Consider the following 24,189-nt stretch of genomic DNA (forward strand, 5'->3'; position numbering starts at 1 on the left):
AGATGGTTGTGAGCCACCATGTGGTTGCTGGGAATTGAACTCAGGACCTCTGGAAGAGCAGTCAGTGCTCTTAACCTCTGAGCCATCTCTCCAGCCCCTACTTCTCTTTTTAAAGACTTTATTTTATTATTGTTAAACCATTATTTCTTATGTCTGTCTATACCATTTTTCTTTTTTTTCCCTTAAGTCTATGCACATTGTTAAACACACTGTAACCTGCTTAGAGGTTTTTTTCATCTGAACCTGCTTTACTGCATATCTGTAACCTTTTCTGTCTGCATGACCAAAATCTTAAACCACTGTACACCTTAGCTCATGGTGCACTGGGGGCTCAAGCCCACAGGTAGCAACCGGGAGACACATCTCTGTACCACAGCCCGCATGAGACTGTGGGACTAGGAAGCTGCACTTGGCTCCATTTTTTTGTGTGTTTGGAATCTTTATTTAAGCTTTCTCAGTTCTTACGTGGACATACGTGCCCCCACATTAGACACCATTTGTAGGCAGATTTTTCTGTCCTGCCATCCTGCTCCCAAATCATGACACAGAGACATTATTAATTATGAAAGCTTTCTTGATATCTTAGGATTGCTTCTAATTAGCTCTTATAAAAATTAACTCATTTATATTAATTTACTTTCTACCTTGTGGCTACATCTCTATATTGCCCATCCTGCTTTCTCTGCATCCAGCTGGCAACTCCACCCTTCTTCTTCCCAGCATCCTCTGTGCCCCTAAAATCCTGCCTAGCTATTGGCCATTCAGCTTTTTATTAAACCAGTCTGAGTGACACATCTTCACAGTATACAAAAAGATTATTCCACAACACCCAGGTCCTCTGGGAGAGCAGTCAGTGCTATTAACTGGTGAGATATCTCTCCAGTCTACACAATGATTTACTTTTAATCTGATAGCTTGATTGTCTCTCTGTGTGTGTACAAATGTGTGTTCATGGAGATAAGAGATCAGATGGGTGTCTTCCTTAATTGTTCTCTGTGTTCTTTAACACTTTAATTATTTGTGTATATTGTGGTGATGTATTGTGTCCCCAATATATTGTGCACCCTAATAAAGTTTATCGGAGGATCAGAGGAAAAAGCCAGCCACTCTAGTAAACATAGAGGTCAGGCAATGGTAGCACAGGCCTTTAATCCTATCACTTGGGAAGCAGAGATCCATCTGGATCTCTGTGAGTTCAAGGCCACACTGGGAACTGTGGTGGTATTTTACTTGTACTGAAATGTGATTTTAATTGTATGTTAATAAATAAAGTTGCTTGGGGGTCAGAGCTATTAGAGCCATAGCAAGAGCGTGGCGGTGGTGGCACATGCCTTTAATCCCAGCACTTGGTAGACAGAGCTAGGTAGATCTCTGTGTGTAAAAGGATACAGCCAGCATTGGAGACACACGCCTTTAATCTCAATCCCAACCATAGAAGACCTGGAAGTCTTTACAGACAGGCAGTGACGAGGCATGGGTTTACAACCAATGAGAAGGCAGAACCGAAAGTCTTTATAAAGACAGACACACAGGAAGTAGGCCCCTTTCGGAGAGCTCTCTTGGCTGAAGAGGATCGCTGAAGCAGGAAGGGTGAGGCTTTTAGTTCTGACCTCTTGGCTTTCTTCTCTGAATCGGCTCTGTGTTTCTTATTTAATGAGACGCTTGGTTACATCTACAGGGAACAGAGCCAGGTGTGGTGGTACACGCCTTTAATCCCAGCACTAACCATAAAGGTCTGGAGGTTTGGACAGACAGACAGGAAGTGACAGAGCTGGGCAGGAAGAGGAAATGATGTAGCTGGACTGAGAGAGGAAATGAGATGGCAGAACAGAAAGGCATATAGGCGTGGGTATATAGGAAGTAGGTCTCTTTGGAAACTGGGATGAAGTTGTCTGTGGCTTGTACTATTTCTCTGATCTCTCAGTTTTTCACCCCAATATCTGGCTCCGGGTTTTTATTAATAAGACCATTTAGCAATTCATCTTACAGTATATATGTGTAGGAGCACTTGAGTGCCACAGCAAGTATGCGGAGGCCAGAGGACAACTTACAGGAGTCAGTTCTTTTTTTCTACCATTCCAGAGATTGAGTTTACGTCCTCAGGTTTGGCAGCAAGTGTTCATATCTGCTATGCTATTTCACCAACTCTACCTGCTTTTTGAGACAAGGTCTCTCAAATGTGGAGCTCTAAATTGGGCTCAAACTCAGGTCACTTTACTAACTCAGTCATCTTCCTGGCCCCTAATTTTCTTAATTCACTTTCAGAAAGGTATCACAATGGTCCTTTCAAATACTTTTTACACTCTATTACCCGTTGTTTCCAGCTGCAAATTTAATCATACCATTAGGCTTTTTCTCTAAGTCTGTCCTGTGGTTTCTGTTAATTTTTTTCTGTGTTTCAGTATTATTGACTCCAAAATCTATCTTCCAGTTCCTTACTTCTTTCTTTAGCTGGGTCTAATTTGTAACTAATCTAATCCATTAAGGTTCTGCTACCTTTATGATCTACATACAACAAAACAGAGCATTTTAAGTAGTGCCATTTGATAAGTTTTCTTGTAGTTTTTGTGTTTTCTTCAACATTTTTATGTTGAAAAAATTTGAAGGAGCTGGAAAGATGATTCAGTGGTTAAGAGAACCTACTATTGTTGCAGAAGACCCAGATTCAGGTCCCAGCACCCACATGGTGACTCACAACTACTTGTAACTCTAGTTCCAGGGCATCTGACACTCACTTTTAGCCTCCATGAGCACCAAGCAGGTACATGGTGCACATACAAACATGCAGACATTCATACATGTACATAAAATAAAAAAATAGGCAGCTGGAGGTGGTGATACATGACTTTAATCCCAGCACCTGGAAAGCAGAGGCAGGATCTCCAAGTTTGAGGCAGGCCTGGTCTACAGATCAAGTTCTAGGATAGCAAGGGCTACACAAAGAAATCTTGTCTCAAAACTACTACTACTACTACTACTACTACTACTACTACTACTACTAATAATAATAATAATAATAATGATAGGGTCAGGCATGGAAGCACATGGCTTTGATCTCAGCACTCAGGAGACAGAAAAAAACAGATGCCTGTGAGTTCTATGCCAGCCTGATTTCCATGGTAAGTTCCAAGCCAGCCAGGGCTACATATGGAGATTCTGTCTCAAAAAATAATAATTTGTTTTCAAATGTACAAAAGAGTTAGGATAGTAGTACATATTTTTACCCTGGATCAACTAGTCATTAACATTTTGCTAAATTTGCTTTACCTCACGTATTATGTATAATCATACTATTACTCTTCGGTTTGAACTTCAAAGTATTTGGACAAAGACCCTTTGATTCCAAATATGTCAGCCCAGACATGAAAGGAACAAGTGCATCTCCATTCCCACTGTGATGCAGTCAAGTCAGTTAACCACCTTGGAATTATCATTGATAGAGTTTTATTGAGCAATATACAGTACATTTTCAGGTTAAGAATTTTTACTAGTGTGTTCTGTGTGATTGATCATCTTTTCCTGACCCAGGATCCATTCTAGTACCAGTTAATAAAACACTGATGAAGCTGGAGCTTCCTGGAGTAGAGGGAATATGTTCTCTTCAATCAGGTGAAGTATACTTACCTTCACTCACTCAGGACATGAGGAGATTTGAACTTTAGTTCAGTTTCTGTCTCACCTTCACTTTCAGGGAATAGTCCTCTAATGCACTGAGCCTGACCTTCAGCTTCTGTACCACAGCTCCCATAAGACTGTCCCAACTTCACAGCTTCTTGGTCCCTGCTTTCCTGATTGAAAATCCCCAGCTGTAAATGCTGTTCTTGTCATCAGAGAAACTGTGACCCCAAGAATCCTGCCATCACTGGTTGTTCTAATGAAGGTTAGTCTGAAACAATCTTGCTCTCACAGCTGTCTCCCTCTTCAGCTTCAGCCTGGAGTCTTTACGATTATTTAAAATGCTCCACTCACCATTTTTGCAGTTGTCTCTGGGGTATTTACCATCTCTGTATTGTTTCTAGAACATTTTTGTGTGATTGTTTTATCCTTGCCTCCTTCACCCCAACTTCTATTCACTACTTGATATTCACTTGATTTCACTTTTGCTTGCTATGTGCTTAATAAACCCACTAATTCAAGATCAAAAGGACAGCTTCTATACATCAGTCTTCATACAGAACAGAATACCCTACCAGGTAGTATCCAGAGGTTGTCTATGGACACTGAGCTTTGAATTTCAGTCATTGCAGAAATGCCACATGGTCTCCTGACTTTCTGATCCTTGAATAGGTTATGACATAAGAGCTTTCATTTCTCTACCTAGAAACCTTCCCTTTACCAACTGTCCTGAGGACCTAAGACTTCAAGTCATCAACCTAAGCGACTATCAACACCAGTTGTTTGACTCCAGGGAAGGTCTCCTGTTGGTGTTGGGGAAGACTGCACGAGAAAGGGTTGTTTTACGGGGTCGTGAAACTTGATTGCTTTTATTGTTGAGGGAACCCCAGAAGTTAAAGGCATGTGCTACCAAGAGTGCCAGGAACTGGAGTCGTTAGAGACTAGTTGATTCTCTTCCACTGTTGCTAATATCCTACTCATCGTGTGTGCACAATTCAAATCTTAAAGACTTGCACTATTGACCCTGCCTTTCACAGACATCCAGGATTGACCTTTGGCTGTCCACTACAAGTGTCCACTTGGCTTCTGAAGCGTCTTTGACCACACGCCTGTTTGTCCTACAGCAGCCCCGTTTCAGGAAAAGGAATAGATTCTCATTGCCAAAGCTCTGGAGTACTCTTAATTTTCTCCGCAAACCCAATCCTTGGAGCAGTCCCGCAGCGCCATCTTCTGGTACAGCTCTTCACCTCCACTCCTCGAGAGGCAGTAGTGTCTGATTTGCTTTTCAGACCTTGTGTAGGCCTCCCGAGAGATCTTTGCGGGCATCGCCAAGAATAACGGCCTCACTGAGACACCCAAGGCCAGTGTTCTCCCAAGCACTGCCAGTGTTCGTTCGGAGTTTGGAGCTTCTGAGACGCAGCAGCCAGGGCGGTACTCGCCAGGGGAAGAGGCGGCGCGCGTTGGGTTCTGTCCTGCCCTGGCCTGGCGAGCGGTCACGTGGGGCGCTACCCGGAGGCGGAACTACTACGACCGAGACCTAAAGGCTTGCAGATCGGGAGCTCCAGGTTACCTTAGTCATGCGCTCCCCGCGTCCCACCTCCGCTACGCTGGCATTTCTAGCTGCGTTCTTGGCTGCGCCCTTGGCTGTGGCTGAGACCCCATACCTGGTGCGTGTGGACGCAGCCCGCCCGCTGAGGCCTCTGTTGCACTTTTGGAGGAGCACCGGCTTCTGGTGAGGCCCACCGCACGTACTTGCCAAGTCCAGGAAAGCCTCTTGCTCCATTCTCTGGGTTTCTCTCATCAGACCTTTGGGCTCTCTGCCCATCATTCTTGGACACTCAGGAATGAAGATCAAACTTCTTCCTTCAGGGTGTGGCGTGTGTTTTCCACTTAGTGGATTTCCCGAGTGCCAGAGCCTCCCTAAATGGTCCCCAGGGATCAAGAGCATGGTACTCAGGCTATAGGCTCATGATTGGTACTTCGGCAGAACCTAGGACTCTCCCAAAGTACCTGACCTCGAGTGTTGGACCAGACCTGGTTTCTGAATGCCTCCAAGTCTTTCTAGGAATTTACAGATCCTCTTCTATGGCAGGCAGATGTCCTATTAGAATATGGTACTGTGTCCTATGGGAACCCACCTCCCAGAGACAAGACTGTAGAACATTTCTGGTGAAAGGGCTACTTTATCATACAATGTGGAGACACACACTGTTCCTCTGCAAGGGCCTGGCAGTCAGGTGCTAAATGTGTAGAACCTGGTCTGCTGCAGGTCCCTGCTTAGGACACTTTACTTCTTTGTCCTGTCCCTAGCCCCCCACTGCCTCACGACCAGGCTGACCAGTACGACCTTAGTTGGGACCAGCAACTGAACCTTGCCTACATAGGTGCCGTACCTCACAGTGGCATCGAGCAGGTCCGGATACATTGGCTGCTGGATCTCATCACAGCCAGGTGGGTGATGCCGAGGTGGGTGCCCTGGGAGCTGCTGGTCAGAGCTTGTCTTACAGAGATGCTGAGGTGGTGGATCTGACCTTGTCAAGGCCAGCTGTGGAGCACAGTGCTGGGCTGTCGGTTGGGAAGCATCATGGTAGGGCACAGGGCCAGGACTGCACTGCCTCCTGTTGGGCAGAAGACGAAGGGAAGGTCTGCTTGGCTATGCCAAGGGCAGCCCCTGGACAGAGCACAGGTGGTTTCCTTCTAAGGGTTTCTTAGAAGTACAGAATGGGGTTGGTGTATACTGTGCCTGGCTTTGTACCATACATGTGCCCGTTGTGGTCACCAGTATAAGCTGTGTAGAGACATCATACTTGAAGGTCAGGTTGGGGTTATATCAGTCACATCATCTTAGACAGTGACCCTGGGCCATCTGTTCTGGAGCAGGTGACTGCCTTTGCAAGGGCCCAACCAAGATGAGCACCAGGCATGAGAAGGCCTTTCAGAAATTCAGACCCTTGCCGCTGGGCCATATGTTCAGCTCATACCTGATATCTGGTGGTGCAGGGGGAGGGAAAGTGTCCTTTTGGCATCTTGGAGGCCACATAATTTGCAGGACTTTTTTTCAGATAAGATGGTAACAGAATGTCAAACTGGGCACTTCCTTGGCTGAGGGATCAGATGTGTGGGTGCAGCCACCAGGGTTGAATAGGCACCAGGGGGCAGCAGTGGTCTCAGGTAGAGGGTCTCAATCACTGAATGTTTGGAATGAATGTGTTCCCTTTCCTAGTTGGAGTTCCCTGGCTTTTCCAGGGCAGAGATGGTCCAAGGGTACATCTCTTTAATGATTCCATCCTTCATATCACTCCTACAAAGGAGCTCAGTACTGGCTTGTGGACATGGGTCTTAGTCCTGCTAGAAAGCAGAGTCAGCAGCCCCCAGCTCCTCACGGCGGGCACGTGCAGCCTCCACGGCACTGTGTACACTGGGGAAGAGCAGCTCATCCTCAGCTTCCTGGTCTTCTCCAAGGAAGCCGCCTTTCCTCAATGTGTCCCTCACTGAGGGACTGCAGCAGGCCAGAAGCAGGGTGATGTCCAGGGCTCTGTAATCTCTGTGCAGGTCCTTCAGTGTGGCCATGCCAGCCACATCCAGAAACAGCAGTGGTGCACAGTCAATGACCACTGTGTGGAAACCAAATGCCAGGGGTACCACCAGCCCAGCCCCACTGCTCACTGAACCCATATCTTTGCCGTCAACAAGATTTCTGTCACTGACACCCACCTCTGGGCCCTTCTCCTTCCTGGTGGCTGAGTGCCCTGCGTCCAGCCCTGTGAGGCTATAGAGTGACCGCAAGAAGAAGTCCTTGTTGGCATAGTATAGTGGGCCTGTGAAACGGAACACTCGCACCTCAGGTGGGGGCAGGAGGCCCTCAAACTCAGAAGCATCCTCATAGAAGGTTGAGTCTCCAATTCGAGCGAGAAGGGCAGCCCGTGGACGCTGTGTGCGGATTGCCAGGCTGAGCAGTGAGAAGAACAGCCCAGCTAACAGTCCAGCCTCGGTGCTGACCAGCACACAGGTGGCTGCAGTAGCCACCCAGACCAATGCATCAGCAGGGCTTAGCCACCATAGCTGTGGGAGGTCCTTCACTTTTCGCAGTGCCCCTCGCAGGCTGACAACAATGATACACGCCAGCACACACCTCTGTAGATCACGAAACAGTGGAGCTAGCACCAGCAGCACCAGCAGCACCACAGCAGCACTGACCACACTGGACAGCTGGGTCTGGCAGCCAGTGGCTATCTTCACCAGGGTTTTGGACAGAGCAGCACTAGTGGCAAAACAGTGGAAGAAGGCAGGCAGCACGTTGCAGCAGCCCACAGCTAGCAGCTCTTGGTTGGCTTGAACAGAGTAGCCATGGCTACGAGCAAACATCTCTGCCAACGAGATGGAGAAGGCTGAGCCCACAAGGGCTAGGGACATAGCATCCAGGGACACACGCCACATTATCTTAGGGTCTGGTACCTGTGGGGCTACAAAACCAGTGGGAATGTTGCCAGCCACACTCGAGCCGAACCGAGTATGGAGCTGTCCAAAGTGCGACACAAGTGTGGCCACCACAATGACTAGCAGCTCTGTGGGTACTGGCACCTTCAGGCAGTGTCGGTAGCGGTCTGAGAGCTCCTTAGCTGCTATTAGCACTCCTAGGCACACGGCACTGGTGATCATGTCACACATATTGGCCTGTCCCACACTCTGCAGCAAGCTCAGCCATGTGCGGACCACCATGCCTGGGCCCTGGTGCCGAGGGATCCGCACACCCAGCAGGTGTTTAGCTTGAGAAGTCAAGATGGTCACAGAGGCTCCCATAGCAAAACCGTCGAGCAGTGGTTGTGAGAGGTAGGTAGACACAAAGCCCAGCCGGAGGACACCCATGAGGACCTGTAAATGAAGTACAGTCAGTTTGGTAGGCCATGAGGCAGGAGCTAGCATCAGTATAACTCAAGGGGTTACAGCACAGAGCCTGGTGTCTACCCTTGCTTACTCCCCTGAATGGACTCCTGCTGTTTCCACATGCATAACGGGACAGAAGACACAGGGGCACATGGATGTGGCAGTTGGCTGTGGATGTTCACTTCACACACTCTCACACATGCAGAAATTGGTTTTATTTCAGAATCAGGGCTGCAGGCATAAGGAGGCAAGCCCTTCCCCTGTGCCTTGTATGCAGCACACAGCTCCTTCCACCCAGGTCCCTCCTGGGCAGCCATGGAACAGACAGGAGAAACAGAGAAGACAAGGTCAGCAGAAAAGGTCTAGGTGTGGGGAGGCCAGGGGAATGCCTAGGCCCTGCCTGGGCCAGAAAGCCAAGATGGACATAGTCTAGCTCATCTGAGCCATGGCCATATTTGGCCCAGTGGCCCTTCTGAGACCACAGCTGGCCCGGCCAGCCCACATATCCCTCCATTCTGTGACTTAAGTCCCTCTGGTATCTAGGCCTGGGCCCCACCTTGCCCTTGCTGTGCTGTTTTCTCTCTGAACCTGAAGAATTCTTCCTCCACATGCTTCCAGGCTTTTCCTGGTGGTAGTGGCAACCACCTTCCGGTGCTCTAAGAAACTGAGTCAGCAGCCCGCTTGCTAGACAGCTAACTCCTTACCTGATAAAGTCCCGTCACCAGAGTGAGAGCGGTGGCAATTCGAATGGCATGGCAGTCCCGTCCACAGTCCTGTAGCCCAAGCACCAGTGTTGTAGTTGAGTTGTTGAGGGTGGTGCCATTGTCCCTATGCCCCAGAGAATCCTGGGAGGGGTCAAAACCAGCGAACTGGAGTTCTCGGTCCACCACCTGACCTACCATGAGGCACAGCAGGCTGAAGATGCCCACATTAACATGGCGTGAGGTGCCCATGAGGAAGTAGATAAGGTTGGCAAAGAAGGAAGTATAGAGGCTATAGATGGGCTGCAGCCCAGCCAGCAGTGAGTAGGCTATGGCCTGTGGCACCAGGATAATGCCAATGACCAACCCAGACATAACATCACCTGCCAGGTACTCTTTTGGGCGGTACTGACGCAGCCAGTGTATGGCAGGAAACAGATTCTGCACCAAAGCCTGAGCACATGGCATACTGCAGGTGCAGCTCTGCTTCAGCCTGGCCTTCAGTGTTTCCAGCAAGCCCTGGGACACAGGGGGTTGCCGTCGGACCAGCACCAGTGTCCCATCCTTCTGTTGGGGCTCAGGAGAAGCATCCATCCTGTCAGACCAGGCTCTTTGGCCAATCTGCAAGGGAGAATGGGCATGGTTAGGAGCCCAGGACCCAGCTTCACAGTGAGTGTTTGTCCACCCAAACACACACCAGACATCAGAGATTGTTCTTCCATTAAGCATGTGTTCTTCTGTGTGGATGGATGTAAGGCCTTGAGCTCCAAAAGCTAGTTTTATGGTGAGAGGTGCTTATGACAGGGAGCTATTCTACCCAGCCTCACCCCCAGGTGTGCTCTGTGTTTGTCTAGTTCAGCTCCTCTGTGAAGTCCACTTAAAGCATTCTGAAGATCACCCACCCAAGACAAGGGCTGGACTAGACCCACATATGCCCAAGCCAGTGACAACAGAGACAGATGTATGTTTGACTGAGCTCCAGCCACTCCCCTTCTATCTGGACGGCAAGGGGCTTTGCCAGTTACCCCATTTCCACATGAGTTCTCCCAAGCCATCATCATCTGTTCTCCTCTGAATACCATGGACCTGGAGGTTGGCAGAAGGCCTTGCATATTGTGTGTGCTGAGGCCCCTGGTCTATGACACCCTTCCCCATGAGTTTAGAGAGTGCCTCACCAGGGACCAGTGTGCTCTGGAACCAGTGTGCTCCTTGCTCCGAGTGCTGAGCCTCCTAACCTTTGGCCTAGCTGTTCTGGCCCCTTCTGACTTTGCCTTGGTACTGAAGAGTCTCAGGCCATGCTGACCACATGATGACCTTGGGTCCTGTTTACAGGTTCCAAAGTACTTATTTGTAATATTAATCAAACACTCTCTGTTCTCATGGGACTCAGGACACAGTGGTGACTGTTGGAGCCCATTGTGCCTGGCTTGGGTATTGGAACAGCAGCTTCCCTGCTAGGGTGGTGGTCTATCAGGCATCCTAGCTCTTGAGAAAGATTATGAGAACAATGATACACAAGTGAAACTGAGCGCTCTGAGGCTCACCCCAAGTCTTTGGGGGCTCATGTGTGTGGAGGAAGGACTGTTAAGTGTCATCTTCCTTGTATCTGAGCAATCCCCAGAGAGATGGCAGTCTAGGTTCCTGTCTCTGCCCAGTAAACCACATCTCCTGGGGCCTGTTGTATGGGTACAAGGACAGTTCTTACCTGGGACAGTTGGCCGGCTCTGTAAGGCTTTACAATATCCAGGGACTGCTGTGGGCTGAACCTCCAGTCACTCTGGCTTCTGTTAACAGGCGGAGAACAAGGTTGGCAGACACCTCTGAGACTGATCTGTGGGAATACTCCACTGGGCTCGCTGTTAAATTATTTACCCCCAAAATAGCTGAGTCATGGGTTTCCCCTGTCAAATGAGTGTTACCTGAGCAGCTAATCGGGTGAGCTAATCCAGCGAGTTGTACTATAATCAGAGGCTCACAAATAATTATGGTTATGTGGGCCTCTGATAAACTCCCCTTTGCAGAGGGGTGGGTGCTCCAGGTGCAACAGCTTCTGTAATGTCAGGAGGAAGAGGAGGTGGGGACAGGAGTGGCTGAGGTGCTTGAGTGTGAGGCCCCAGAGGAGCTGAGTGAAACACTTTAGCTATGAGGTTCTGGGGTCATGTACAGCTGACTCCACCTACCCAGATGCTGGTTATCTTCTCTCCACCTTCATGGAGCCTGTGCTAGCTGGGGCAAGCTGAAGCTCAGACTTTGTTCCATGTCCCTGTGTGCAGTATATGCATAAGGTTACTGCTGTGTGTGCACATACTTGTGTGAGTGAACACATGCCTGTGTTGTGCACAGCCCAAGGACTGTCAGCATCAAGATAGGTGTGTTCAATCCTGGATTGGCCTCAGGTCCTGCCCCAGTTCTTTTCCTCTCCTCCCTGGTACTGACTACCAGTGGTCATGGTCAGGTACTTGGCCCCCATGTACCTCTGTAGGACATGGGACTTGCCTTGTAAGGATTGCCTATAGATAAATGGCCCCTTAACATTAGCATAATTAACAGTGCCCTCAGACTTGATGTATGCCTCCAAGTTCTGTAAGGCTGGTCAGAATCTCAGGTTCACTTCTTGTAGTGAGCAATGAGTCTTTCACATTGTGCTTTGAGAGTAAGTAGTTTTGTGCTAACAGGCCTTGATCTTTTCTGTGGGCTGCTGTATTCTGGGTACCCTTCCATCCCGTCCCCTTCATTATTGCTGGAAGGCCCAGCTAGGCTGGTCTGTTATCTCTACAGGCCCAAGCACAGTGGGCAGTTTGCCCTGGGACTGGGCAAAGTGAAGCTATACGCTTTGCTCCTCTTATCCCCAAGGGTCTTGGGAAGGGGCTTAGGATCAACAGTTGTCTTGCAGAACCAGCTGGGACCCTGAGGCTCCATTCCTCCAGGTCAGGAGATAATAATTCAGAGTCCCTTCCAGTTCACAGGTTGGACAGTCCTTTGGGACATCTGCAAGCCTTGTCCAGTTCCTGGCAGCCATGGGTCTGACCACCACTTTGTGGGTGAAATGAACTGGAATGTGGGTAGAATGGCCAGAGCAGGAAGCCTGACTGTAAGACTAGGCAGGGCTGGATGCTCTGTGGCTTAGGCATTCCTCTACTTTTGCTCTCTGGCTCCCCACTGGATGCTGTCCTACCCCTCCAAGTAGGTCTGCTGTTCCTGGAAGAATCTATTTAGTGTCCCAGGGTCTTAACTTACTGCGCCCTGCCTTTGTAGGGCTGGGCTTCCTTTTCCCCTTACAACAAGCCCTGAGCCACTGTTTGCACAGCAGTTGGGAACTGTGGTTTACAGGAGCAGTTACCCAGTGGGTGTGGTGGGGCTAGTCAGAGCAGCCCCTCTTTTGTCAGATAAAAGGCTCCTCTAGTGGTGGTGGGGACAGCTACTGAGGGTGCCGCCTAACCAGTTACCCACAGAGAGGCCTCTGGGGAGTGTACTGTTGCTACATCTTTGAGAAGGGCAGAGCTGAAGTTGTGGAATGGATGGATCTGTAAACACAGAGGTGCTGGGGTGAAGGAGAGGGTGAGAGTATTCAACTTCCCTTCGAAGCAAAGAAAACCGCGTCGGAATGATCCCTCCCTTCTCCACCGCCCTGGGTAGGAGGGATTAAGCCTTACATCACACATCCCCCATCCTCCATCCCCAACCCGCCCTGCCAGTGCCCACAGCCAATTGAAATGTAGATGAAGTCATGTCTTCCATGACTTGCCATGAGTCCCCTGCCCCACTCATTCTTCTGCCTCTACAGCTCTGTGCACTCAGGGTGGTGCTGCAATTGGTGTGACCAGGCCCACTGTCCCACCATAATGTGCTATTGAACTGCGGGCTTCTTGGCTTGCTACTGGACACATATAGGGCAGGGGTATGGGGCCGATAGGGCTGTTTGGTCCTATGCGGCTCAGTGATTTCCTTCTTTTATCTCTAAATCCACCATTTAAATCTTGAATACATTTTATTTTGGAAGAAAATATACCCTGTCCAACAGTGGAAAATGATGAGCTAGACAGGTTCCAGGACCCGATCAGAATTTCTTCCCCAAAATTAGTCCGGGTGCGCACCTTCCTGAGGCTTCAGCAGGTTCTCCCGAGAGATACCGTTTCCGCGCTCCACGCACCACCCCCATCCTGCATAGTTGGCGGTGTCAACAGACCGTGTTCTCTTCGCCGCCCTAGACCTCCCAAGCCTGCTGCGTGCATTGGCCCTGGTGCTGCCGGGTACTGCTGCACTCCTCTGCAGGCGCGTTCCGCCTCCCCGCCCGCTCAGGTTCACCCGCGCTCACCCAGGCACTCACCAGCCGCTGCGGCCTCATCCTCTAAGCGCACGCGCTCCGCCTCTAGCGGGAGGCCTAGAGCAGTGCGACCGCTGCGGGCTAGAGTGAAAGGCCCTTGTGTGCTGCCATTGTGCTTGCCAGTGTGCTGCATTTTTCCCTGCCGCAGCTCAGCTGGGCTATGGCTCAGGCCACTCTGCAGGGAATGGCAGACTTCCCTACACTTCACCTCACTGACTTGCCCTCTCCCCTGTTTAGGATTCTTTAACAACAACACCTTCCAAGGCAGCAGAAAGGAACTAATTCGCAGTGAGGACAAAGGACTGTTCCCTGGGTTTCCTGGGCATGGGAGGCCCTCGAGGTATCTCAATGGTCTAGCTATAGAGGCTGACAGGGGTGACAGGCAAACAGTTAGGTCCTTACAGGGTTGCAGTCTTGGGACATCTCTGATGTGAAAGACTGGCCCAGGAATAGCCCTTTTGCTGAGGCCTGCTCCATGAATTGTGTACTCTGCTTAGTTTGTGAAGACAGGGAGCTGGTGACAGCTTCTGACCAACCCCAACAGCTTGGGACTTTGGAACAAGCGTTTAATCTTTATCCAAGTGCTTGTTTGGCTTTATTTATTTGCAACTGTTTTTGACCGTTGGGTGGGAAGCCAAACAGGTCTGTTTTGTAGCTTTAGGCAGAGGCTCCAGTCCAAAAGCACAGAGGGCAGGCTGGGAGAAGCAGGACCTGAACTTGGGGGCAGTAGCCAATGTGACCATATAGGGTGAGGGATTAATGTGGCTAGAACTGCTGCTTCTTGTTGAGGTGGTTCTACCACCTAGTGTGGAGGCTGTCTCTGACCTACCATCCCACTCCAGACAAACCCATGAGCTGTCTTACATATCTTCTGGAGCTACTTGTTTTTAGCAAGCTCTCAGAACCTGCAGGACTGAGACTGTACTTGTTAGCTGGTGCCTTCAACCAGTGTCAGTTGCAGATTCAGCCCTCAGGGCTGCTCTTCACCCCTTCCCCGGAATTGTAAGCCAGAGACAGCCCCAAGCATCAGCGTCCTGAAATTCATGCAATTGTCCTGTACATTGCTCACAGCTCATCTCAGATCTGACAGTAGACACTGTCATGGCATCTCTTCCTTCATGCCCATTGATGTCTCCTGCTTTCACCTCAATTAACCACTACCAAGATTCTTCCAGAATGTAGTGGCTTTGCTCTGATCACCACCTTACAGGTCTCCTGTTTTGCTCTGAGTCATGTGGCCTGAATCATGTCCGGTATTCATGTGGTCACAAGTCCCTGTGTAACCCCACTCACGTCTCTGTACCTTTGTTCTGCTCCAGGCCAGCTAGCTGCCTTTCTCCTGCCTGACTGCCCTTAGCTTGCTCCTTTTTAAGGGCCTTTGTACCTGCTTGTTCCCCGGATATTCTCATCACTGGTTCATGCCACCACTTGGCAGACCTTTGATGTTACCCCTTTGGTGTAGATGTATCCAACCTTCTTATTAAATAAGAAACACAGAACCAATGCAAAGAAGAAAGCCAAGAGGTCAGAGCTAAGAGCTAAAACCTTACCCTTCCTCCTGCGGTGGTCCTACCTCTCCAAACCAGAGCTACCCCTGTGTTAAAGTCTTTATATAGAGTTCCTGTCCTGCCTTCTCATTGGTTGTAAACCCAACCACATGACCGCCTCCTCACAGCCTGTCTGTATAGGCCTCCAGGTTTTCCATGATTGGTATTAAGATTAAAGGCATGTGTATCCAATAATGGCTGTATCCCTGAACACACAGAGACTTACCCAGCTCTGCCTACCAAGTGCTGGAATTACAAGCGTACGCTACCACTGCCCTGCTTTCCTATGGCTTGCTAATAGCTCTGACCCCCGGGCAACTTTATTTATTAACATACAAATAACATTTTAATACAAATAAAATATCACCATACTTTGGAGTGGTTTCCTCTCCCCATCATCTTCCCCTTTCACTCTGACATTTCCCTTTTTCCAAACTTGTGATGTTTTAATAAAGGTCCAGGCAATTGTCTAATGACTCTTTTCCTCTCAGAAACTGAACCCTATGAAAAAGACCCTGTGTGGAATTGAGGAAGTCCTCCATCTTCTTTTCTTGTCCATCCATTTGTTTCTCAGTATGGAGAGAGGGAAAGGGACTTCTGGGTCAAATTTGGAGCTTTTGGTCTCTGAGAGTGTATAGAATGAGGGTAGTGCCTACTAACTTCTGCTCGACTTCTGTCCCATACCCTGTTCCATGTCAGCTGTCTTTAAGATGCCTCATCACCTCCCCACCCCATCCCTGTCTTGTACCTTTCTTATATGACTTGCCTGTCCCTCTCACCTCAGTGTGGTGACTGACCCGAGCCTGACTTGAATCTCTTTAAAGGTTTCATGCACACACCCATACTCATTCACATTCCACTGTGAGTGACAGAAGCTTCCATAGTACCGTTTTCAGTGTCTTTAAGGCTTAGTGTGGGGTTTTATGTGCACATACTTGTACATAGTGTTTACAGACTTGTACACTGTGACAGACTTTCACAATGCTGGTCTTTTCCAAAGGGAAAGCCCATCTGAAAGCCTAGATCTCCCTGGGAACTTGAGGCACCCACATGCTTAAATGTGGCCCTAGTTCTAATCTAGAGTGTAGAGAAATACCGCTGCTCTCCAGCACTGACCTTCCCTTCACAGGAAGTCATCTGGGCAGGGACTGGTATACAACTTCACCCACTTGGATGCATTCCTGGACCTCCTCATGGAGAACCAGCTCCTCCCTGGTGAGTAGTGGTTCTCCTTTCTCCCACCACCTGCTGTTCTATGTCCTGGTAGGTAGTGTATCTCAGCACAGACTGAGGTGCTGTTGAGGTGTAGCCCAGCTGGGCTTGGTGTGTTGTGTAGTGGGGCAGCTACCCCTTTGTGTTTCAGGATTTGAGCTGATGGGCAGTCCTTCTGGGCATTTCACAGACTTTGAGGACAAGCAGCAGGTGTTCGAATGGAGGGACTTGGTTTCTCTGTTGGCCAGAAGATATATTGGTGCATAGAAGGGGGAAATCCTGGGGGCTACAGTGGGCTGTCCTGGGGAGGCTCTCTTCCCTGATCACCCAGGCCACCTCCTGGTCTTCTTTGCCATAGACATCCCTATACCCCAGCCAGAGATGCCTGATGGGTGAGGGATTCACCTATGGGGGTGGAGTACTTACTTGGAGCCAGATAACCCCTATCAGTGGAACCCCACCCATGGGACCCAATCCCTAGGAGACACCAGATAGGCTCCATCCCCAGACCTGAAGGTAGAACTTCCATTGTGTAACAACAGAGACTCTTTGCAGGTAGGTATGGGCTGACACATGTTTCCAAGTGGAACTTCGAGACTTGGAATGAGCCAGACCACCATGACTTTGACAATGTGTCCATGACTGCACAAGGTGGGCAGCATTTTTCCAGGTCCTGTTGGGTGGGCTGCATGAGAGGGAAGCATGACAACCCCAGACCTTCAAGACCCTTTTGCCCTAGGCTTCCTGAATTACTATGATGCCTGCTCTGAGGGGCTGCACATTGCTAGCCCCATGTTGAGGCTGGGTGGCCCTGGGGATTCATTCCACCCCCTGCCAAGGTCACCACTGTGCTGGAGCCTTCTGCGTCACTGTGCCAGTGGAACCAACTTCTTCACTGGTGAGGTGGGCGTGCGTCTGGATTATATCTCCCTGCACAAGAAGGTATGTTATTCCCCCACCCCTACCTGCCTGCTTTGAGCTGAGCCTGCACTGAGGTATATGTTGACTGCAGGGCGCAGGCAGCTCCATCTCCATCCTGGAGCAGGAGGTGGCAGTTGTGGAGCAGATCCAGCAGCTATTCCCCGAGTTCAAGGACACCCCTATTTACAATGACGAGGCAGACCCTCTGGTGGGCTGGTCACTTCCACAGTCTTGGAGAGCTGATGTGATTTATGCAGCCTTGGTGGTGAAGGTGGGTTCTTGCCATCTGGCCTCATCCAGACTCAGGAAGACTTCCTCTGGTGGGGGTGGGAACAGTATGGGTGGCCAGAGGTACAAGTCCCAACTGCTCTGATGTCCACAGGTCATTGCACAGCACCAGAACCTGCTGTTTGCCAATAGCAGTTCCTCCATTCGCTATGTGCTCCTGAGCAACGACAATGCCTTCTTGAGCTACCACCCACACCCTTTCTCCCAGCGTACACTTACTGCCCGCTTCCAGGTCAACAATACTTGCCCACCCCATGTGCAGCTTCTGAGAAAGCCAGTCCTCACAGTCATGGGGCTGATGGCCCTGCTGGGTGAGTAGTGACCCAGCTTCTGCATATGCTGGGTCAAAGTGAAAATACCACGATAGCCTGGCATGTCCTGAATTGAGTGAGGACCAGCATAGAAGGACCTGGGTTGAGAGAACATGGAAATGCTGGGCAGGGACAAACATATTTCCTCCAGCTGCTGGGTGGGTTTCTTAGACTTGTTTTCCAAATCTCCACCTTATTCCCTCCTCTCATTCTGTGGGCTGAACAGTATGGCAGGACCTCTCAGTATGCAAATGGTGGGAGCCAGGCATTAGGGTAGGAAGCCAGGTGCTGGGTATGAGGGAGCCAACAGCCCCAGTCCTCTGCCTGTCCTGTAGACGGAGAACAACTCTGGGCGGAAGTGTCACAGGCTGGGGCTGTGTTGGACAGCAATCACACAGTGGGTGTCCTGGCCAGCACCCATCGCCCTGAAGTCTCCTCAGAGGCCTGGCGTACCACAGTCCTGATCTACACTAGTGATGACACCCATGAACACCTCAACCACAGTATCCCTGTGACGCTTCACCTTCACAGGGTACCCCCTGGCTTGGGTGAGTGGGGTTCTGAAGGAAGTTGAGAACCCATCAGGGGTGGGACAAGAGAGATAAACCATGGTGTCTGGGTCCACAGGGCTTGTCTACGTAGTACGCTACCTAGACAATCAACTGTGCAGCCCCTACAGTGAATGGCAGCACATGGGCCAGCCAGTCTTCCCCTCTGCAGAGCAATTCCGACATATGCGCATGGTGGAGGTTTGTGGGCAAGTAGGGAGGGAGAAGGGGTTCCTTAATTACTTAGTTACTGTAGAGAGTTGCCAACCACATGCCCCTCCCTTGTCCCCAGGACCCAGTGGTTGAGGCACCACGTCCCTTCCCTGCTGGAGGCAGACTGACTCTACACCGGAAGCTTTCTTTGCCATCACTTCTGCTGGTGCATGTCTGCACACGCCCCTTGAAGCCACCAGGGCAGGCAAGTGGCAGCTTCCCACCCTACCTGTGAGGCTGCCTTGCTCACCCCTTCACAGCTACTCCCTCCTCACAGGTTAGCCGGCTGCGTGCACTGCCCCTGACACGTGGGCAGTTGGTTCTGGTCTGGTCAGACGAGCACGTGGGCTCCAAGTGCGTGAGTGGGGGTGGTTATCCTTCCCTATGTCATTACCCTTGTAGTCATTCACCTCCCTCCTCCATTGCCATGTGCCTTTGTGCTCTATACACACTGCACAACACCTGCACAGATCCACTTGTGTCTGAGTTGGAAATCACCTACAGTGGTAGTGTCCAGTGCTCTCCCCTCACTGTGGCCTGTCATAATTTTGAGAGTACCTAGGGACCCTAGAGGTGCCAGGAAGGGAGCTGAAGAGTATAGAGTTGTGGGTCCACCCTATCCCGCCCATCCAGGCCAGCTGGTCCCAGCTTCAGTACTGATCCAGCCCTCCCCAGGTGCCTGTGGACATATGAGATCCAGTTCTCCCAGAAGGGTGAGGTGTATACTCCAATCAGCAGGAGGCCATCTACTTTTAACCTCTTTGTGTTCAGCCCAGGTACACCCAAATGGACCTCAGTATAATATGGTGTGGGGTGGGTCTGGGGTTTTGGGAACTTCAGAAAATATGTGCTTTTGTGTCTGCAGACACAGCTGTGGTCTCTGGCTCCTATCGAGTACGAGCACTGGACTACTGGGCCCGGCCAGGCCCCTTCTCAGACCCTGTGACTTACGTGGATCTCCCTGCCTCATAAGAGCCACTGGCTCCTAGTGACTGGTGAGCCTGTGCTGACTAGTGAATGGGGTCAGCCAGGTTGAGCTAGACTGCCATTAGCTAGTTAGTTGACTATCATCTCCTTTTGTTGTTTCCCCATTTCCTTTGAAAGTATCTTTCTCTACCTCAGTCTTGGGGTCTGCTTTGTGGATGAACACTACAGAGGGCCCAGCGGGAGTAACCTTTGCCTGCTTTTCTCCTTCTTCCCAGCTGTTCAAAGTTTAACTCTGGAGTTGGGAGGACGCTCAGTGGGTACAGTGCTTGCTGTGCAGGCATGAGGACCAGAGTGCAGACATCTATTCAGAGTTTACAGATTACTCATGTAAAGGCTGGACATGGCGATGTATGCCTGTAACCCTAGTGTTGGGGGGAAGGACAGACACAGGCCAGGCTCTCTGGCCATCCAGTCTACCTGGAACTGCAAGCTCCAGGTTCAGTAAGAAATCCTGTTTCAGAAAAATCAAGTGGAGAACTATAGAGAAGATACTCAATATTGACCTTTGGTCTATACACACACACACACACACACACACACACACACACACACACACACACACCTCACATACACAAATACACACCCACCCCTCAAACACACCACAGATCACACTATGCACACACAGTCTAAATTCTGTCCCTTTTCTGAGACTCAAGACAAACTCTTAGCTTGAGATTCTGTAATATCAAAAAGAAAGTTATGTACTTCTGAAATACAATTGCACAGGGTAAATATCTCCATTTCAACAGGAAAATAAATGACAAGGAAGGATTTAATTGAAGCAAGACCAAGCATTAAATCCTGCAGATACATTTCCAGAATTGGGGCACATGTTATTGTGATATGAACTCTAATGTGCTAGACAGTTCTATCTTTGTGGTGTTGCCATTTACAGCCCTTGTGACCTTTCTCCTAGGCTGGTGTCTTAGGTTTTCCATGCTGTGATTAAACATGATGAACATAAGCAACTTGGGTAGGAAAAAGTTTATTTCACTTACATTTCCACATTACAATCTATCATCGAAGGAAGCCAGGGCAGGAACCTGGAGGCAGGAACTGATGTAGAAGTCATAGAGAAGTGCTGCTTACTGGCTTGTTCTCCAAGGCTTGCTCAGACTATGTTCTTATACACCCCAGGACTACCAGCCAAAGGTGGCACCTCTCACAATGGCCTGGGCCCTTCCACATCAATCACTAATTAAGAAAATGCAACACAGACTTATTGCTCATAAGTCAATCTTGTTAGGGTGTTTTCTCAGTGAGGTTCCCTCTTCCCAAATGACTCTAGCTTATGACAAATCGACATAAAACTATCCCAGTCTTGCCACATATTACCTGGCCTCCCAAGTCTTCCTTTGAAATCTGGCCAGAAGCCTACATAACCCTGTAACTGTAATTCTTGTATTCTGTCTTCTAAGCCAGCATGCTGTGGATCACACAAAGGTCTATTATCAGCTTGAATGGTAGTTGAGGACCCTTGAGCCATCCATGACTGCTGTAAACTTGGAGTGCCTTGTTGCTTAGCCCCATGCACTTGGGCAGAACATTATGACGATGGTAACTTGTAGAGGGGAAGGCTGTTCACCTCATGGGGAACAGGAAGCAATATAAGGATAAAATTAAGTGTAACCATCAAAAACACTTCTTCATGGACCTGCTTTGTCCAACTAGGCCCTAGCTCCTAAAGTTTCTAGAATCTCCCAAAACAGAACCACTACCTGGAAACCAATTGTTTAACATGTAAGTCCTTGGGGGGTGTATTTAATATTCAAAATTGGCTGGATATATCACCTTGGTTCTGGCCATTGGAAAAACCCTCTCTCTTTAAGTACCAGTATTAAGTGTGCTAATACACAGCTACATCCCTTTCCAGGTGGCCTGCTGGACACATGTGTCCTTAATTCATTCTGCACATTTTCCTTCTCTCCAGCATCCCATGGAAGCCCAACATACAGAAATTTGTGCTGCAGCCTAGGCCTGCTGCCAAGCTTTTCCAAGTTAGCATTACCTACTGTCCAGGAATAAGTCTGAATGGAATACTTGTATATACTTCGTGACTACATCCAAATTGAGAGTTCCTCTGGCCCTGTGCCTCTTAGAAGTGGGCAGAGTGAATGAAATACAATGACTTTCTGTAGTGCTTTTTATCCCTTTGTGGACCTTAGGCTGGCCTTGAAATCCTGATCCTTCTATCTCAGCCTCTGTAGGACTAAGATTATGGGTATGTACCATCATGCCTGTCAATGACCCCTCACTTTAAATAAAATATGACATTTCCCACTGCCGTGGGATCACCACAGGCTTCCCTGGAGGATCTTGAGCTTTTCAGAGCTTGTCTTCCACCTCTTGGAAGTATGTTTTACTAAGCCCTCCAGGGCATGTAACTTCTTGCCCACCAAGCCCAGTGAGCATGACTAGCAGGTTGCATTAATTTTGGAAGAGTGATGTCACCAGGCAAACTTGAGGTGTGCTGACATCCATTATGAGAAAGTAGACTGCTCTTGATGAGATAAAGAGTGCTTTCCAGTGGACAAGCTGATGTGTCAGGCAGCCAGCCCTCAGATAAAGTGGGTGTTGACATGGTCATGTTTCAGCAAACCACCAACATTTAATATCCCTGGGGCAGGTTATGAGGATCTGGAGGGAGACCTCTCAGTCTCCCACTCTGTCCTGGAAACTGGAAAGGGGCCTAATGGGTGGTCTTCAGTACAAGCCAACGTTGTCTGCTGACAGATGTCCCTAAGCCTCACTGACCAGTAGGCCACTTAGTTTTCAGGTAACAGGACTGCAGCCACTCAGACCTATTATCTAATCACCGTAGGAGTTCATCTTCCCTCTTCCAGGTGGGACCTAGCCTTCCTTGTTCTAGGTTCTGTGTCTGTAAAGTGGGTCAGGTCAGTAATTAATATGAGGCCCTGGAGCAACATTGTGATAGTTTGTGCTGGCAAAGGTTCCTGTGGGCCCATGTCCAGCAGCACTCTGCAGCCTATACTCTGTGGTGTAGGTAATAGCTCAGGCCCTCTCATCTTGTTGATGGTATTTATCTTACTGGTCCCTTCAGTGTCACAGACTTTTGCAGGGACATTACTGTGTAAGTACTTGAGCAATACCCTTATTCAAGAGCCAGCTCAGAAACATCCCATCTGCCTGTGGTGTAGTTGCTTCCAAAGGGCTTTGGATATTGTTTGGTACACTGACCATTGTCCCTGTGTACATCACCAGCTTCCTAGCCACAGTATGTGCAGGCAGAGTATTGTCCAGGTCCCTCATCCCGACTTTTGAACCCTGTAGGTACTCAGGTATACACCACAGACTTCAGACCCTTGATACTCTAGACAGTCAAGGCAGGAACTATTGAGGAAAACAGCTTACTGGTTGCTCTTCATGGCTTGCTCACCTTGCTCTCTTATTCTAGACCGTTCCACCTGACCAGAGATGGCATTAGCCACAGTAGTTTTAAGTCCTCACATCAATCATTAATCAAGAAAATGCCCGAAACTTGCCTACAGACCAATTTGATGGAGACAATTCCTCAATTAAGGTTTCCTGTTCACAGATCACTCTGGCTTGTGTCAAGTTGACAAAACCTAATGGTCTATGTCGTAATGTCACTTCTGACCCCGATGACTGGGCATAGTTGGTCCTTGTCTTTTCTCTTGGTTTGACTTCCATATCTCCTTTTCCTCTCTTGATCCCCTTCACTCATGGCCCAGTTCAGTTTGGACACTTCCAGATGCCTCTGGCTGAACTCTCCCTCATATCTACAATAAAACCCTTCTCCTCAACCATACCTTGGAGCAATCATGTCCTCGTTTTCATTCAGGTGGCTGTATTAGTTACTTTTCTATTGCTATGGTAATACACCATGACCAAGGCATCTATGGAAGAATTTATTCTGACTTAGTTTCAGAGGGATAAAAGTTCATTATGGCAGGAAGGCATAGCAGTAAGAAGCAGGTATGGTCTTGGGAGCAGGAAACAGAGGTCATGAATCTTCAACCACACACACAAAGCAGAGAGAGTGAGCTGGAAGTTGGGTGAAGGCATAAATTCTTAAAAACCTGCCTCCAATGTAGTCTCTTCTGAAACTCAAGACAATCTCAAAATAAAAAAGGAGTACTACATTATATACACATATGTATGTATGTTCCAACATACAAGGACACAGAATATGCCTTAGCCTTTCCAAAGGGGAGCAATGGGGGTGCAGTGGGAAAATACTGGACCTAAGTAAGACTGAACCCAGGAGGAAAAACAATAAATCCTATAGCTCCATGTCTAGTGCCAAGGACTTCGGATTTAAAGTACTTAGATGGGACCCCCACCCCCTGCTTTGCTGCCTGAAACATACATATGTCTTTTGGGGATGGTTTCAATGCCTGCCTGCAGCTCTCTTTGGCAGATGCCTTATGGCTAAGTGTCTCCAACATACTGGGGTTCATTTCAACCCAGCTTCACTGTCACAGCTTCATGCAATGGCCTCTCACAGCCTCTTCATGCATGGACTCCTCTTCCAAATACTGCCTGACCTCAGTTGGAAATAAAGCTGCTGTGAACATCTGTGCATATATCTTTTGTGGACCTTCATTTCTGTTGGGCATGGGTCTGGGAGTATGATGCCCGGAGCATATGTTAGAT

General features: G+C 49.1%; 2 protein-coding genes across 6 annotated transcripts; one reads left to right on the forward strand and one right to left on the reverse strand.

Moving 5' to 3' along the window:
• Positions 1–155: 155 nt before the first annotated feature.
• Positions 156–24,121, forward strand: Idua (alpha-L-iduronidase). 4 transcript variants are annotated; one of them, XM_052735788.1, is made up of 14 exons: positions 157–5,347; positions 5,926–6,066; positions 16,201–16,286; positions 16,435–16,542; positions 16,839–16,934; positions 17,023–17,225; positions 17,296–17,475; positions 17,587–17,803; positions 18,139–18,351; positions 18,431–18,552; positions 18,644–18,769; positions 18,842–18,918; positions 19,198–19,340; positions 19,430–24,121. In XM_052735788.1, the coding sequence occupies exons 1-14, from the start codon at positions 5,193–5,195 to the stop codon at positions 19,534–19,536; spliced, it is 1,974 nt and encodes a 657-aa protein (XP_052591748.1). In that variant the 5' UTR covers positions 157–5,192; the 3' UTR covers positions 19,537–24,121. The 4 variants fall into 4 exon arrangements, with proteins under 4 accessions (XP_052591750.1, XP_052591748.1, XP_052591749.1 ...); XM_052735789.1 differs by having other exon boundaries at positions 158–5,347; positions 19,240–19,340; XM_052735790.1 differs by lacking the exon at positions 16,435–16,542 and having other exon boundaries at positions 156–5,347.
• Positions 5,341–13,546, reverse strand: Slc26a1 (solute carrier family 26 member 1). Of its 2 annotated transcripts, none has more exons than XM_052735786.1 (4): positions 13,528–13,546; positions 10,906–10,984; positions 9,204–9,821; positions 5,341–8,487 (listed from the first exon to the last, which is right to left on the reverse strand). In XM_052735786.1, exons 3-4 carry the CDS (start codon positions 9,792–9,794, stop codon positions 6,964–6,966), a joined length of 2,115 nt encoding a protein of 704 aa, XP_052591746.1. In that variant the 5' UTR covers positions 9,795–9,821; positions 10,906–10,984; positions 13,528–13,546; the 3' UTR covers positions 5,341–6,963. The 2 variants fall into 2 exon arrangements, with proteins under 2 accessions (XP_052591746.1, XP_052591745.1); XM_052735785.1 differs by lacking the exon at positions 13,528–13,546 and adding an exon at positions 13,295–13,403.
• Positions 24,122–24,189: the final 68 nt, after the last annotated feature.

Source organism: Peromyscus californicus, unplaced genomic scaffold (assembly GCF_007827085.1).
Source record: "Peromyscus californicus insignis strain IS unplaced genomic scaffold, ASM782708v3 Scaffold_13__1_contigs__length_99412109, whole genome shotgun sequence".
Classification (NCBI taxonomy): Eukaryota; Metazoa; Chordata; class Mammalia; order Rodentia; family Cricetidae; genus Peromyscus; species Peromyscus californicus.

What these genes read in the sequence shown, in the direction of transcription:
- Idua (XM_052735788.1), top strand. Translation starts at nt 5,193, where the DNA reads ATGCGCTCCCCGCGTCCCACCTCCGCTACGCTGGCATTTCTAGCTGCG. An exon ending in TGTGTCCATGACTGCACAAG is followed by an intron (nt 16,935 to 17,022) that starts GTGGGCAGCATT and finishes CTTTTGCCCTAG; the next exon opens with GCTTCCTGAATTACTATGAT. An exon ending in CCTTGAAGCCACCAGGGCAG is followed by an intron (nt 18,770 to 18,841) that starts GCAAGTGGCAGC and finishes CCCTCCTCACAG; the next exon opens with GTTAGCCGGCTGCGTGCACT.
- Slc26a1 (XM_052735785.1), bottom strand. Translation starts at nt 13,359, where the DNA reads ATGGGGGTGGTGCGTGGAGCGCGGAAACGGTATCTCTCGGGAGAACCT. An exon ending in GAGCCGGCCAACTGTCCCAG is followed by an intron (nt 9,822 to 10,905) that starts GTAAGAACTGTC and finishes TCTCCCTTGCAG; the next exon opens with ATTGGCCAAAGAGCCTGGTC. An exon ending in TGGTGACGGGACTTTATCAG is followed by an intron (nt 8,488 to 9,203) that starts GTAAGGAGTTAG and finishes CTTCATTTACAG; the next exon opens with GTCCTCATGGGTGTCCTCCG.